Raw genomic sequence first — 16,017 nt, 5'->3', positions numbered from 1 at the left:
TATAAGGCAGCTTTGTGTGAGTGTGTACACAAACTGTGAAATGATCCTCCATCTTCCACTAAAGGTAGTACTGATCTCCCCAAATTATCCTCTCTTGGAATTTTCAGAAACCTGTCCAATTCACTGTTACCGTGGATGGGGTGGACGGGCAAGGGAATACCATATCTAGCATTTCTACACAAGATTGTTGCCTCTGTTCTTCTGTTAACTCTCTCTGTGTAGAGCCGATGGTGCCAAAGTATATGGAGACTCTTCAAACCTGGTGTGGTGCTAGCATGGATCTTGGTCCCTTGGAGAGATTGACCAACCTCCTACTGGTGGAAGGCCTGACAGATATCCAGCAAAAGCAACATGACTTTGTACAGATTGAAGCCACCCAAGGCGCGAGGCACATCTCCAAGAAGATCCCATTGGAGAAACTCTTCCAGCCTTTGTCCAAATTCAGCATCCCTCCACGCATCTTGGTGACCGTAGGAATTGCTGGCATCGGCAAGAGCACGTTGGTCAAGCTGTTTGTCCATACTTGGGCCAAGGGAGAGGTGGGGAAGGACTTTGAATTTGTGCTGCCTCTGACTTTCCGAGAACTGAACGCTTACGACAAACTCTCAGCGGAGCGGCTGATCCGGCTAGCTGCCCCCCATTTAACGGAATCAAGCTTTCTCTCGGTGGGTGCTTCCAGGACCCTTCTCATTCTGGATGGCCTGGATGAATTTAAGACACCATTGGATTTTTCGGACACCATCGTCTGCACGGACCTCCAAAAGGAGATCCAAGTGGACTACCTGATCACTAACATAATCAGAGGCCACCTTCTACGAGAGGTCTGTGTGTGGATCACCTCTCGGCCTATGGCGGCCAGCCAGATCCCGGGAGGACTTGTGGACCGGATGACTGAAATCCAAGGGTTTGGAGATGCGGAGATCAAAGACTTCTTGGATCGCCTTTTTGTCGACAACCAAAACCTATCCGATGGCGTGAGGGAACATCTCAAGACCAACAAATCTTTGTACACCCTCTGTGCCGTGCCGTCTTTTTGCTGCATCTGTGGCTCTTCCGTGGGCTACGTTCTAAAAAGCGCCGACTGCTCTCTGGACGCATCGGTGCTTCCTAAGACTTTGTCTGAAATCTATTCCTATTACTTCAAAATGGTATTGTGCAGTGATGGGCAAGGCAAGCAGAAGGAGGCCCCCAGGATAGGACAGGTGGCGAACAATAACAGCAAGAAAATGATGAACTGCCTGGGGAGGCTGGCGTTCTACAGTCTGATCAAGAGGAAGTATGTCTTTTGCGAACAGGACATGAAAACATATGGCATAGACCTCTCCTCTCTCCACATCAGCTTGTGCAATAGGCTGCTCCTCAAGGAAGAGACGCCCTTGCCCTCTGTGTATTATTTCCCCCATCTGACGTTCCAGGAATTTCTGGCGGCCACCTATTACTACACCTCGGCAAAACGGGCCCTTTTTGATCTCTTCGTCGAGAGCGGCATGTCTTGGCCCAAGCTAGGTTTCCTCAACCACTTCAAGAACGCCATCCAGAGGTCTCTGCAGTCCGAGGACGGGCACCTGGACGTCTTCGTGCGGTTCCTCGCCGGCCTCCTCTCTCCGCAAGTGAACAAAGCCCTGTCCGATTGGCTTCTGGTGAGAGATGAGCATCAGGGCTACCGGAGTCAGGTGGTCGGTGTGCTTCAGAGTCTCCTGGCTGTGGATCAAGCCGTCTCCTGCAGGACTGTGAACCTTGTGCGGTGCTTGCATGAGATCCAGCAGGTGGAGATTGCCACCCACCTAGAGGAAGCGTTGAAAAATGAGAGCCTGGCTGGGAAGTTAACGCCAGCCAATCGCTCTGCCTTGGCTTATCTCCTGCAGACTTCTGAGATCTGCAGCAAAGAGGCCAATCTGTCCAGCTGCCTCAATTACCACACCTTCCAAAGCCTTCTGTCCCAGCTCCTTTACTGCAGTAATCTCAGGTAGGTTTCACCAGAGCATTCCGTCCCCCACCCCAGTCTGTGGCTCAGTGGGAGAGCCTCTGTTTTGCATGCAGAAGGTCCGTTGGAGACGGACCTTCATGTCCTCATGGAGAAGTTGGTAGGACCTAACCCTTCCATCTTGTGTCAACTAAGAACACCAACTGTAGTGTGGCGTGGTGGTTAAGAGCGGTGGTTTGGAGAGGTTGACTCTGATCTGGAGAATCGGGTTTGATTCTCCACACAAGCGGCAGACACTAATCTGGAGAACTGGGTTTGATTCCCCCACTCCTCCACACGAAGCCAGCTGGGTGACCTTGGGGCTAGTCAAAGCTCTCTCAGCCCCGCCTACCTCACAGGGTGTCTGTTGTGGGGAGGGGAAGGGGACTGTAAGCCAGTTTGATTCTTCCTTAAGCGGTAGAGAAAGTTGGCATATAAAAACCAACCTTTCTTTTTCTTTCTTCTTCTTTGGTTCAGGTTGGAAAACAACCAGTTTAAAGACAGTGCAATGGATCTGCTGGGCAGCGTCCTGAGCGGAAAGGATTGTCAGATCCAGAAGATCAGGTGAAGTGATGAGCGATCTCTAGGCAGACCCTACTGACCATCATACAAGCCAATCGCGCTCGAGTCGCTTATCCTACTGCTAGTTCTCGGGCAGAGCCACCCAACTGACGGCTTGAAATAACCAAGTAGAAGGCATTACACTGGTGGCATGGGAAGAGATCGGCATCACTTCCTGGGTCTGGCTTTTAGCCAAGTTTCCCCTACCCACCCAAAATTCTTTTGTTGTTGTCTGTTGCAACAGACCAACAAAATGAAAACCAAGAAGAATTCAGACGGATTTATTATGGCATAAAGCCATAATCTGCAAGAGTTTTTACGCCATCATAGATCTGTTAATTTTTAAAGAGCCACAAGACCTTTTTAGGGATAATTTCTGTTGCAGGAGATGGAGCAGTGGCGACTTAGAGTCCCCGCGTGACATAAGAGTGCCAGACAAGGATTGGGGAGATCAGGATTCAAATTATTGTGATCAATGACCCCTCCCCAATGTTTTGGTTCCCCCCCCCAACTTAGTTTGGAGTCCATTTGAACACGCCCGCGTTTTTTGGTTGGTTGAGATAGAACCTCTATTCATATGTATTTCTTCACCAGCTTGGCAGAAAACCAGATTGGCAACAAAGGCACAAAAGCGCTGGCTCGATCCTTAATGGTCAACCGGAGTCTCCTGGCACTGGAGTAAGTGTCCACCCAGTCCTCTTTTAAACCACCTTCTGAAAGTCTTGGGGTTGACCCCATGATATAGAAACACAGAACCGTAGAGCTGGAAGGGACTGCAGGGGTCATCTAGACCAACCCCCTGCACAATACAGGAAATTCACAACTACCCTCCCCCCCACTGCTCTACCTCTTGAAAATATACAAGCCGGCAGTAATCTGGTTATGTCTCTGGTTGGAACAGACAACCTCTTTGTAGAATGGAGAGTGCAGTGGCAAGGAAATTTGCAGCTGTAGTATCACTGAAGCCGGGGTTTACTTTTAGGAGGAATTAAGTTGTCTGTAGTCTTTTTCAATGTTTGTGTTAACGCCAGCGTTTCTTCTCCTCCTTCCTTCCGGCGCAGTCTTCGGAGCAATTCCATCGGGCCCCAAGGAGCAAAGGCACTTGCTGATTCATTGAAAATCAACCAGTATTTGCTTTCTCTAAAGTAAGTGGCCCTCGCTTTCATTCCGTGGTCTCTTGAGAGCCAGCGTTGGGCAGTCGCAGTTAGCTGAAACCGGGCGACCCAGGTTCAAATCCCAACTCTGCCATGGACCTTGCTGGCTGACCTAAGGGCCAATCACTCCCCCTTCCAGTCTGTATTTCCTTACAGGATTGTGGTGAGGCTTAAAGTAGCGTATTATGTGAGCCACCCTGAGCTATTTGGAGGATGGGTAGAATAAAGATGGATGGATAGATTGATCCAACAGAAAATGCAAATTTGGATAGGGTGGAATGTTCAAGCACCACTCTGCTGTATGCTTTCCTAGGCTATAGGGTCCTTTAATAGGAAGTGATTAATCAGAGTTCATTCACTGTCCTGGGTGGTGGTGGAGGTGGCCATACCTGGAAACAAAATGCTGATCGGTTGGTGGGGGGAGTGGTTCAGTCCTCCTTTGGATTCTCTCACCAGAGTTCAGGTGAGGGTTCACATTGGAGAGGGGCCATTAGCTCAGTGGTAAAGCCTCTGCTCGGCATGCAGAAGGGTCCCAGGTTCAATCCCCGGCATCTCCAGTTAAAGAGACTAGGCAAGTAGGTAATGTGAAAGACCTCTGCCTGAGACCCTGGAGAGCCGCTGCTGGTCTGAGTAGACAATACTGTCTTTGATGGACAGAGGGTCTGATTCAGTACAAGGAAGCTTCATGTATTCATGTTCGCTCAGAAAACTTTCTGCTCATGAAACAGCATGTTGAGAAGGCTAGGCTTCCTTCCTTCCTCAAGAGTTAGTTTTGTTATGTGCAAAGGAGCTGGTGGTTTGGGAGAGAATTCAAACTCCAGAGAGGGCAAAGAAGGTGATAAAATGGTGCCAGGAAGCAGTAGCAGCAGCTAGGGGAAGCGGAAGAGAAGTGGGACAGTGCAGACACCGGCAGAGTGAACAAGTATATTTTGGATGGCCCTAATCAGTAGCAAGATTTTGCCTCTCTGTAGCCCTAAACTGCAGATTGTGTGACCCCTGTATGATGCCAGTGGCTCTCTTACAGCCTCCAGAACAACGCTGTCAAGGAAGACGGTACGAAAGCCCTGGCCGAGGCCCTGGTCCACAACCACACGCTGATGACTTTGCAGTTGAGTGGCTTCCGTTGTTCTGCTCGGCTCGCATCCTTCACCCCGCCTGTTCTTCCTTCTGGGCGGCTGCCAGTTCTGGCCCATGGAACTGGCTACGAATCTCACTGGGGGTTGACCTCTCATTCCAAGGCCGTATAGGTTCCAGCTGACGCCATTGGCTTGTGCCGTAATTAAATTATTACGATTCTTAATTGCCTAACAGTGGGCAAGGCTCTGGGCAACAAACCGCGGCCCACCCTTTCTGGCCAACAAACCGCGGCCCACCCTTTCTCTGATTTTTTCCAGGCTGCAGGGGTGGGTGGGTGGGAGATTTGCAGATTTAGAAGTCTCCCTACATTACATGAGAAACGCAAACCCTGCAGTTTGAGAAAACATCATAGTGGTTTGCGCTGACTCCCCCCTCCCCCGCCCAGCATGCCACCCTGAGCTGCTCTGGAGGGAAGGGCAGGAGGAAAACATGATAGAAACATTGACCAGTTTTTTTAAAGGGATTGTCATTTCAGGATGAATCCAAAACTGACCTTGTGGTATACCTGTCCAGCGGTAGCCTTCCCTCCCTTTTTCTTTCCCTTCTCCTAGTGCGGGCGCTGATCCGTGGCCTGGTGCCGAACTCTGTGCTGACGTGTGGCCTCCTCTCTTTTTGCAGCCTCCAGAAGAACTGTGTCGGGCCCCAAGGTTCCAAGAAACTCGCGGAGGCACTGAAGAAGAATTGGGGCCTCAAGGAGCTAATGTAAGGGAGGGCTGAGAAAGAGAGACCAACTGGCATCCAGCAAGAACCCCAAGCAGAGCAGGGGCTGTGGAAGTGGGTTTTCCTGGCTCTTCCCCCCCACTGTCACCCACACCTGGGCACAATGTGATGCGGATTTGTGGAAACTGCCCCCAGTCCTCCCCCCCTCCCTCCCATTTCACCAGCAAACGATCCATTCACCAGCAGAGCATAACTCTGTCATTGTGTCTAGTAATGAAGTCAGCAAAGCTCTGCTTGCACATTATATTGAAACTGAAATTGCATTCCTTCCCGGGCAGCTGTTCACCTCCCGTAGTGGAGGGAAAATTCAGCAAGACATCCTCCCACACTCCACCCCCCCCAGCCACCAAGGTTAATAAAAGCCCCCAGAAGGGGACAGCCCCCATAAGGGAAATGTGACGACAGGGAGAATTGAAATAAACAAAAACCTTCCCAAGTATGATGGCCCTGCTTCAAACTGCAGTTTGGGGGTATTTTATTTTTCGTATATTTATGGTTGCCTCTAATGTTGTGGGCACATAACCATCTCTGAACCTGGAGTTCCCTGTGGCAGGCCTGGCATGGAGATCCACGTGCCGGTTCTCAGAAGAGGATAAAAAACAGAGAATATCCACAGCAGCCTTCTTTAGAGACGCAATTAAGTCCTCCAGTTCTGGTTTGGGTTCGGATGCTAAAACGGCGGTCGTTTGGCACGTGTGAACGGCTCTTCTTTCTTGTCCCCCTCCTCAGACTCTCCAGTAACTGCGTGGGAGATGCCGGCACAGCGGCCCTGGCAGAAGGACTGACAGTGAATCATACCCTTTTAACTCTGGAGTAAGTCGCCTTCCATCTCGGGAGTTTTGTGTTTCTGTGTTGCTTTTTTTTTTTCTCTGCGGGAGGGGATTCTGGAAAGGATTTCCCACTGCTTCAGCCGGCACAGCCATCTGGACAGAATAAAGAATGATTCAGGAGACCTAATAAACTGTCCTGATAGCAGCAGAGTTCATACTCCCCGCTTTACCATCTCAACTGATTATCGAAAGCTTATCCCCCAAAAACCTTGTCGGTCTCTAAGGTGCAGCTGGACCCAATCAAACAGGAACAAGTTCTCCCCAAATCTTGGCAGAAGTCTATAACCAGCTAAAGGCACAGAGCCTCTTTCAGGAAGCAACAGGGCAAGTGTTTAGAAGAAGAAGTTGGTTTTAATATGCTGACTTTCTCTACCATTTTAAGGAGAATCAAACAGGCTTACCATCTCCTTCCCTTCCTCTCTCCACATACAGGCACCTTGAGATAGGTGAGGCCGAGAAAGTTAAGAGAGAACCGTGACTAGCCCAAGGTCACCCAGCTGGCTTCATGGGTAGGAGTGGGGAAAACTAACCCGGTTCACCAGATTAGAGTCCGCCGCTCATGTGGAGAAGTGGGGAAGTTTGTTCCAACTCTGCATCAGAGCAAAACCGAAGATGCAGCTCCCGCCTTTCAAATTAAGAGACTGGGGGGTGAGGTGGGTGGGATTCATGTTACAGATCTGCGTATATTTGCAGGCTTGGTCCTGCTTTTGATATGCACAGCAGTGGAGCTACTTATTCAGAGCATTAGACATCCACCTGAAGATACTGCTCAGCCACTATTGCTGGCTTCTCTTCCAGCAGATACTTGCATCTCCAGTCATAAGGACTAGATATTTGACTCTTTTCTTGGGTGAAACGAAAGCCAAGCTGGGGGTGTATTTGGAAACTGGCTAGGAAGAAATCCTGACAGATAGATCAATACATGGATCAATAGCCTGGCATTTGAGGGAACTGCCACCCTTCCACACCTCTCACCCTTCTCCATTTTTGTCATTCCAGTCTCCAGAGCAACTCGGTCAGCGATGTGGGGGTGACGGCGCTCACACGTGCCCTCTGCTCCAACCGAGGGCTCATCAGCCTCAAGTAAGTCCTACGCTCAGCTTTTCTCACCTCTCGATGCCCGTGGCCCCACTGAGCTTAACCTGCGTTCAGAGCAGCAGGACGAAAGGGTGGGGCGGCTTGGCAAGGGCAGCACGCCAAGCAGGGTGGCATAAACCCAGATTAGGACGCTGGCCCCCACTGCTTCAGAGAACTTGTTAACTCGGCCTGCGTCCCAGCATGCTAGGAATCACTGGGAAAACTGGGTTAACTGTTTATTGAACAATGAAAACTGTGAAGCAAATGGGGCAAGTTGGGTCTCATGAGATTTGCCTCTTCCCTTTTTTCTGTACCCCTCTTAAAAAACGAATTAAAAAAGAGAGAGATAAATGGAAGAACCAATTTTGCTGGTGGTGCGACTGGACAAATAAGTATCGTGCAGCCTATTAGTTACATTTTTCCATAAATATTAATTGCAATTTCTATTTTTTTTAAATGTTCATAAAAAAAAGAGGAACTAGGTCAGTAAGTGGTTCTTAATCCTGACTCCACTACTGTCCTTCTGTGGTGTTCATATGATAGACAGATATCTGGCATACTCTCACTGAGATCCTTGTGCCTGATACAGACAGGACCGAACATTAAGGGGCTGGCGGCTGGCTATTTGCAGGGCGTCACGGTTTGAAGGGCCTCACAGAGCAATCTGGGGCTTATCTCTGGCACGGCGCATGCAGGACAAAAACGGCTCTTGGCCGGCTCTTAGAAGCCACCACGTGTGGGGAGAAGCGGCCACCTAGACCCCCCCCCAACGTTCCCACTTCTAGCTGCTCCCCAAAGTTCTGACTGCCCAAGATTTGTGGGGTTGCCCCCTAGAGGGAGCCCGTACGACCCCGGTCAAGGCTCCCTGGTCCAGGTGAACTGGGTTGGGGTTGGATGTCTGTATACCCGTCTCCAGCCTATCCTTTTCACACGGAAGCTCCTTTTAAAAGGCCTCTCTCTCTGTACCGCTTGGACAGCAGGGGGTGCGGGAAATACAAGTGTCGCGTTTGGAGAGCTGCCATGACAACAGTGGCTTTTCTGTTTATGCTTTCAGCCTGAGGGAAAACTCCATCAGCAAGGAGGGGGCGTGCGAGATTGCCCGGGCCCTTCGAGCAAACGGCACGTTGAGAAATTTGGAGTGAGTCCCTTGGCCTTGCCTGGGCCGTCTTGGTGACTTTCTGCCCGCCTTCAGAAGCACTAAGACATGCCACCCGCTTATGCCCTTAAGTTTGGCGACATCAGGCACCTGTAGAAGGGAGAGGCGCCCGGGATGAGATGCAAAGACGGGCAGGTGTAGGAGAGGGAATTTTGGCACCGCAGCTTCTCCCGGCCCACGACGATGTCGATGAGCGATCGTTGGCCTTCAGTTGCTTACGCTCAGGGCTGGCGTCAGCATACACTAGGGTTGCCAGGTCCCTCTTCACCACCGGCGGGAGGTTTTTGGGGCGGAGCCTGAGGAGGGTGGGGTTTGGGGAGGGGCTTCAATGCCACAGAGTGCAATTGCCAACGTGGCCATTTTCTCCAGGGGAACTGATCTCTGTTGCCTGGAAGGCCAGTTGTAATAGCGGGAGATCTCCAGCTACTACCTGGAGGTTGGCAACCCTGTCATAAGCTGAGGCTGGGCAGCTGCCGGGGCCCAGGGCCCACTGCGGCCGACTCTCCCCATTCATTTGCCAGCGCTCCAGCATCTACCCAGCTACACGCACTGCCCGGTGTCACTGGGCGGTGGGGAGCACAGGCCCTGGGCGAGCTCGCAAGCGGGCAGGGGAAGGACACAGAGGCAGGTGGGAGGCAAGGAAGGAGGGCATGTTTCAGGACCCGGTGGAGGGCAGAAGGGCAGGGGGGCCCTGGGAACTGCCTGTCCCAGGACCCTCGAAATCCAAAACTGGCCCTGCTGACACGTCATTCCTGCCCATGCTGGAATAGCGATGAACGCGCTTAGCCTCTCGGGGAGACTGTCAGCGATCGAACGTGGCAGAACAGGGCAGGCCCTGTGGGGAAGTGAACAGTCGGTTTAGCCAGGAGGCTGAAGAAGGAGATGAGGGCGGGGTTGGAGCGGGGGGGGGGGGCTGCACCGTTGGAAGGCAAGGTGGGAAAGAGGCCTCAGACGTCAGAGGGGAAAAGCGGGATTTTGAGTGAAAGGGCGCAGGGGCAAAGGCGGCAGCCTGGGAGAAAGCCGGAGGAGACGTGGACTGGAGAAAAGGATGGGTGGTGGGGAAACCTCTTGCAGGGCCCAGAGGCAGGAGAGGCAGAGGCGGAAGCCCAAATGTCCCCTACGAAACCAGAGCTTGCCGGCTCGACCGTGACCCGCAGCCAAGTCCTTTAAGTCTCCTTTCTCCGGGCTCCACTTCCAGCTTGGCTGCCAACCTGCTGCACGACGAGGGCGCCCAGGCCGTCGCCCTGGCGCTGAAGGAGAACCAGGCGCTCGCATCCCTGCAGTAAGTGTCGGGGGTTTGGGGTGCGAGTTCTCGTTGGGCGCTTCGTAGCCCCGCCCCGTGGTCTAGGACTGGTGTTTTACGTGGCCACGTCTGGCCCACTGCCAGACCAGGACGTAAGAGAGAAGGGGTTTTGCCTGCAAAAAAGAGGAGGCTGCTGATCAGCCGGGCGTGTCTGCGTGACATTCTCCCTTTTGGGGTGCCAGGGTTGTACCCCTCAGTCACCCCAGCCCAAACGAGACCTGAGGCAGGCCGCTGCCAGGCCACGGGGTGCAGCTGGGGGCAAACTGGACGCCAGCCTCCACGCGACGACCAGATCCTGGGAGGGTCTGTGCCCCATGAGGGTTCTCGCTATGCGGCCTGCTTCTCACGCCTCTGCTCCGTTCCTTTCCCTCCAGCCTGCAGTGGAACTTTCTTCAGTCCAAAGCTGCCAAGGCCCTTGGCCATGCGCTGCAGTGCAACCGGAGCCTCTCTGCCCTGGAGTAAGTCTGCCCGCATCTCTTTCTCCTGCTCTGCCCTTCCTGGCGCCAGCCCTTTCATCCCATAGGAGAATGGGAAATTTCCACTCTTCCTCCACGCTCAGGGTGGTGCTAATAGCTCTCCCCACCCTCCGTGTTATGATCGCAACAACCGTCCTGGAAGGTAGGGTAGGCTGTGTGCGTGCATGCGAGGGGCCCCGGCGTCGCCCGACAAGCTTCCGTGGCAGACTGAGGATTTGAATTGGCAGCTCCCAGCCCTGGTGCTCTAACTGCTACACCACCGCTGCCCCTCCCATGGCTACTGCCTGCCGCTCTCATCAGGGGTGCCTGCAGTACTTGGGTGATCATTGTGAGCGCGCACACGCAGGAGCATGATGTCTGTCCTATTCTGTGCAGAGGGTCGGATTTCAGCTCCACACAGGCAGCCGGCGGGTTAGCCCGGAGAGCCAAAAATATCTGAACTCAGATGAACACTTTGTTGGCAATATGAGATTAATGGTGCGGGCCCGCCTTATGGGGCCGTTGTGAGGATTTCGGAGACGATTATGCTTGCAATGTCCTTTGTATGCTTGAGATGGGCTACAGAATAGCTAGGTTTGATACCAGCAATGTTTTGCTCTTGAGTCAGGTGCTATTGACACCCAACGAAGGGTGCATAGGATTGTTCTTTTCTTGAAGTAGTGGAGAGCAGTCCACCCCCCCCCCCCACTTACTCCTTTCAATTCTATGCTTGAGACGTCAGAGGGGGCCTGTCAGCTAAGATTAAACATCTGTCTGGTCCAGCAACAGAAGGATTCCTTTGGGGTTCCTCGTGCATCTGCATTATGATGTTTTTTTAACTGGTCTATTGGCAGCACCCGTTTTTTTTGCAAGCTCGATCACATTTTCGAATGGGCGACAACTGGAAACCTTGTATGCTTTTTACAACATAAATAACCAGTGTGGCTTGATAATATCCTCTCCTCCCCCTGATGATTATAACATCACAGGGAACCTACAGCTCAAGGCCCTCCCCGAGACAGTAAAAATAACGGCTAATCCAAATTTGCGGGTGCAAAATAATCACGTTATTTGTAAGGGTGACTCAGATCGCGCGCATGAAGGGCTCTGGAATTGCTCTGCATGAACACTTATCATTACCAGCTCTGCAAGGGCGAAAGAGAAGAGAGGAGAAACCCATTCCTTGATAGGCAAAGGGAAAACGAGCTTCGGCTAATTGAGCTACGATGGCTTTTAACCAAGCCCTTCCGGTAATGAAGAGTTGCTGGGAAATGAGGCTTTTGCAATGAAGAACTCGCAGGCGCCTGAAGCATTGGGGGAAGGAGGATTGGGGGGGGGAGTGCGAGGGAGTCGTTCCAGTGAAATTGGTTTCCGACGATCTTTCAAAGCACATTCAGGTGAAGCACACAGATATCGAGTACTGCCGTGGGCCAGATGGCCGGAACAGTTGGTGTCGGGATTGCATTAAGGAGACCTCCCCGCAAGCAAAACTGCAAGGAGCTAACTGGACTGGAACCTCTCTCCCTGATGTGCTAGTTTTCCCCTTGCAGGGAAATTTTAGTTCTTTATTTGCCGTGTGTGTGGGGGGGAGCATTCCAGGCTGAAGTACTGCAGCCGGTGAGCCTCCGTGAAGGCTTTCCGGGGAGTGGAGTGCACCTGAATATACGTCCAGTGCTGGGGTGTATGCCACCCCGAATTCCAAAGGTTTCCTTCCCAACTGGTGTTTTTCGAGGCCGGCGTGGGGATGCGGCTCAATATGAGGGTCTGTCCATCACCCCAGACTTAGCTGTTCACTCTGGGTCTTCTTGGCTCCTGTCCCCCACTTTGACAGCCAGGAGGGACTATTAAGTCCGATAGGCTTTCTTGTCCACTCAGCTGGAATCTCGGTTCTCCAGGGCTCTGAGCCAGTGTGGAGAACCGAGTGTGTAGTGGTTGAGCAGCAGACTCTAGAGAACCGGGTTCGATTCTCCCCCCCCCCTCCACATCAGCAGCAGACTCTAATCTGGTGAGCCGGGTTCAATTCTCCACTCCTCCACGAGTGGCGAACTCTCATCAGGTGATCCGGGTTGGTTTCCCCCACTCTTCCACATGAAGCCTGCTGGGTGATCTTGGGCCAGTCACAGTTCTCTCTGGACTCTCTCAGCCCCACCTCCCTCAAGAGGTGTCTGTTGTGGGGAAGGGAAGTAGACTGTAAGCCAGTTTGAGTCTTCTTAAAAAGGTACAGAAAGTCAGCATATAAAAACCAATTCTTCCCTGGAAGGCTCTGCAACCTCACAGGTATAGTTTTCCCCTCTCCTTAGCTCGAGCCACTGTGTTTTCAGCTTGCAGGAGAACGCCATTGGAGACGAGGGTCTGACCGCCCTGGCCTCTGCCCTGAAGGTGAACTCCACGCTCTCTTCTCTATAGTAAGTGGACCTGCAGGAGTAAGGGGGGGGAGAACTGCATGATGCTTCCCTATTCTCTCCAGGATCGGAGGAGCAGGCCTATTATATTGGATGCTGTGGAACGCAGGCAGGATGGTGCTGCTGCAGTCGTCTTGCTTGTGGGCTTCCTAGAGGCACCGGGTTGGCCACTGTGGGAACAGACTTCTGGACTTGATGGGCCTCGGTCTGATCCAGCAGGGCCTTTCTTATGTTCTTATGAGGTGTCCTGCTTGAAGAAAAGAGATCCAGGAGGGGGACGGAAATGCCTCCACGACAACACCCAAGAGTGTGCAGAGAGAGAGAGAGCGGGTGGTGGTGGGGGGACGCCAAAGTCCTAGGCATGTAGCAAAGGGGAAAGAATGGGCTGCCTGCCTGGGCCGTGAACAACAGAAGCCGGAGGTCTTCAGTCCCTGGGTCTGGCCCATCAGGTGTGTCGGGAAGGCCTTTGGGGCCACCACTGGAGTGTGGGGCTCTGTCCATCTTTGCGCACATAGAGAGAGGGACAGCCATGTCCACCGCCTGCCCCCCCCCAAAGCTAGAGTTACAACTTGCTTTGCCTTGGAACTAGTCTGGGTGGCGTTTGCTCTAAACGTGCCCTCTTTTTGTGGCAGTCTTCAGGCGGCGATGGTTGGCGAGAGCGGGGCCAGAGCCCTGGCCGAGGCCTTGGCAACGAACCAGAGCCTCACGACCTTGGAGTAAGTGTTCCCACTGCCCCCCTCCCCCCCTGTTGGCATGCCCACCTTTACACACCCTGCCCTTTTATCAGCACCATCTCAGCACAAGTGGAAGTTGGCGTTGCCCGCAGCTTGTGGGAATCGCCGCTCCGATTTTGGCCTGCTGAGCGGTTTCGCCTCTGGGGCGGGATCTTGGCAGAGCGCTTGGTCGCTATCGCTCCGCTGTCTGTTTCAGCTTGCGAGGAAACGCCATCGGTTTGGCAGGGGCCAAGGCCATGGCCAACGCCTTGAAAGTGAACCGAGCCCTCCGCAGGGTCAAGTAAGTAAAGCGACGGCAACCGGTGTCTGTGAAGGAGAGCGGCCCGCCCTGTCACTGGCTGGGGCAGAAGTGGCTCTTCGCTTTTGTGCTGCTCGGCGGCATCTAATGAACGGAACCCGATGGCTGCTGGCTACTCTCTGGCCCTGGGGTCTGGGGCTCACGCACCCCGCCGCTTAGGTTACGGCCGCAGGAAATGGTTTTGGAGTTAGGCTAGACTCTTGTGTTTGGCAGCTGGCTGGCCGGAGACGAGCCGCAAGTGACTTTAGCTTTGCGGGGGAGGCTGACGTAATGGCTGCTCAGCAGACTGGCTCCTCTGTTAAAACAGCGCTTGTCCAAGACCACCGCAAGGAGACCAAACAAATGCAGAAGGGGGCCTGAAACTCCCTAGTGCCTGGAAATAGCAGGCAGCAAAACTAGGGGAGGCCGGGCAGACGTACAGTTGCACAGAACTGTTTCCAAAAGGCTCTGGTGGGTAACCAAATCAGAGCAGCCGCCGTGTGCGTGAGATCACCAGCTTGTGCCTTTCCTTTTGCTCCTCCCCAGCCTCCAGGAGAACTCCCTTGGCATGGATGGGGGCATCTGCATCGCCACCGCTCTGTCTGGGAGCCACGGCCTCGCCTACATCAAGTAAGTGGCTCCTCAGAGAGGTGGGATTGGGGGGGTTGTCTCCCAGAGCCTGTTCGTGCTTGCCTTTTACAGGTGCGCAAGGATGGGGCAATAGGGAGGGGTTACATAACCCGCCCCTTGCCCAATTCCTTCTTGCAGTTGGGTCATCCACGCGTAGCCGTCAGTCAGGCTCTGAACAAAACCTCTGCTGGCGACGCTGACCTAAGACACCTATCCTCCCTTCCCAGCTTACAGGGCAACCAGATCGGCGAGTCAGGAGCCAAGGTGATCGCTGACACCATCCGTGCAAACGCTCCAGAGTGCATAGTGGAGATCTGAGGAGGATGATGCTGGAGGGCAGCCGGGGGGGGGGGGGACAAAGAGTTCAAGCTCCCGGGGGAGCTGGCCAGAGGAAAGACCCCTAGACATGGGACCGTCCCTCCTGGGAATCGGGCCCAGGCTAGAGAACATTCTGCCTACAGCTTCTGTCCTCGGGCCCGTTCTTCTTCGCCTTTGGAAGTCCGCTGCTGCCGACAGAGGAGATTGCCTGGTTCAGAGAGGGTCGGCGGATCTCAACGAGCGGCCGAAACGATCCCGCCTGGGGCTCCCATCTTGGCTTAAGTTTGGCTACAATCAGCAGCAACCCACAAGAACACCGGATTGGGGAGTGGGGTGGGTGGGGAGAAGGGGTTTATTTGTGAAACCCGCGCTTGCAGCAGGGCAGTCTGGCTTGCGGGCGAGGAGGGGCTGCGGAACGTTTCTGCCTATCCTCGGGAAATGGCGTCCTACGGGGAGGCCCGTGCGTGAGACGTATAAAGCTTGTGAGGAGTGCCAGGCGGGGTTCGATCAGATCTGTTCAATGCCAAAACACAAAAAAGTAGTTATTGGAGCAGACGGGTTGCGGCGGGGAGGGGGGGAGAGAGAAAGAAACAGAAACGTAACAGGAGTCGAAGAGCATCTTAAACACTAACACAGTTTATTCCAGCCTCAGTTTTCGTGACCCAGAGCCCACTTCGTCAATCAGGTGCATCAGAGAGTACATCTATAGCAGTTATTTATTCTTAGGGTTACAAACCACCGGACTCACAAAAACCTCGGCTGGAATAAACCGATCTTGCTGTAATGGACTAAGACAGCACTGGGACCTCTGCTTATGTTAAAAGAAAACAACAGCACAGCTACTCCGCTGGGATCATTGCCATGTTGCACAATAACCTGCAGCTCTTTTTGTGAATCTCGTTAAAGATCAAACCGATTAAACCTGGACTTAAGCTGTTTATGGATGTCCTCAATGGTGAGGGTGTACTAAGTGTTTTAAAATAAGCGTTCTGTTCCCCCAAGGTCCTCGTTTATTCCAAGAGGACCTTGCTTTACCCTCAGCCTCGCTTAGGTGGTCAAGGGGCAAATGTAGAGATTCAACAGAATTTAAATATCCAGCGATTCCCACGCTCCTGGGGCTGCACCAAGAGAAACTGCTGTCTTCTGCCGAGCAGAACAGAGCGCCATTCGTTCAGCCTTCCACCGCATAAGTCGACTTACAAAAGTCCCACAGGGTTAACACCTTTGAAAAATGTTTCTGGACCAAAAAGCCTCTGAGAATTTTGCCTGTGCGAATGCGCGGCTGGGGGTTTTCAAACCT

General features: G+C 53.0%; 1 protein-coding gene across 1 annotated transcript; it reads left to right on the top strand.

Annotated features, from left to right (window-relative positions):
* Window positions 1-218: 218 nt before the first annotated feature.
* NLRC3 (NLR family CARD domain containing 3) lies at window positions 219-14,717 on the top strand. Its single transcript, XM_056866420.1, has 16 exons — window positions 219-1,966; window positions 2,441-2,527; window positions 3,119-3,202; window positions 3,586-3,669; window positions 4,703-4,786; window positions 5,434-5,517; window positions 6,265-6,348; window positions 7,365-7,448; window positions 8,497-8,580; window positions 9,797-9,880; window positions 10,276-10,359; window positions 12,678-12,761; window positions 13,391-13,474; window positions 13,689-13,772; window positions 14,316-14,399; window positions 14,627-14,717. Exons 1-16 carry the CDS (start codon window positions 228-230, stop codon window positions 14,715-14,717), a joined length of 3,009 nt encoding a protein of 1,002 aa, XP_056722398.1. The 5' UTR covers window positions 219-227.
* The last annotated feature ends 1,300 nt before the right edge of the window (window positions 14,718-16,017 follow it).

This window comes from Euleptes europaea, chromosome 21 (assembly GCF_029931775.1).
Source record: "Euleptes europaea isolate rEulEur1 chromosome 21, rEulEur1.hap1, whole genome shotgun sequence".
NCBI lineage: Eukaryota > Metazoa > Chordata > Lepidosauria > Squamata > Sphaerodactylidae > Euleptes > Euleptes europaea.
This window is presented reverse-complemented; position numbering and strand designations above follow the sequence as displayed.

Excerpts from the sequence above, each read along its gene's own strand:
- NLRC3 (XM_056866420.1), top strand. The coding sequence starts at position 228 with ATGGTGCCAAAGTATATGGAGACTCTTCAAACCTGGTGTGGTGCTAGC. Across the intron at positions 5,518-6,264 it reads TGGGGCCTCAAGGAGCTAAT|ACTCTCCAGTAACTGCGTGG; the intron begins GTAAGGGAGGGC and ends CCCCCTCCTCAG. Across the intron at positions 9,881-10,275 it reads CAGGCGCTCGCATCCCTGCA|CCTGCAGTGGAACTTTCTTC; the intron begins GTAAGTGTCGGG and ends CTTTCCCTCCAG.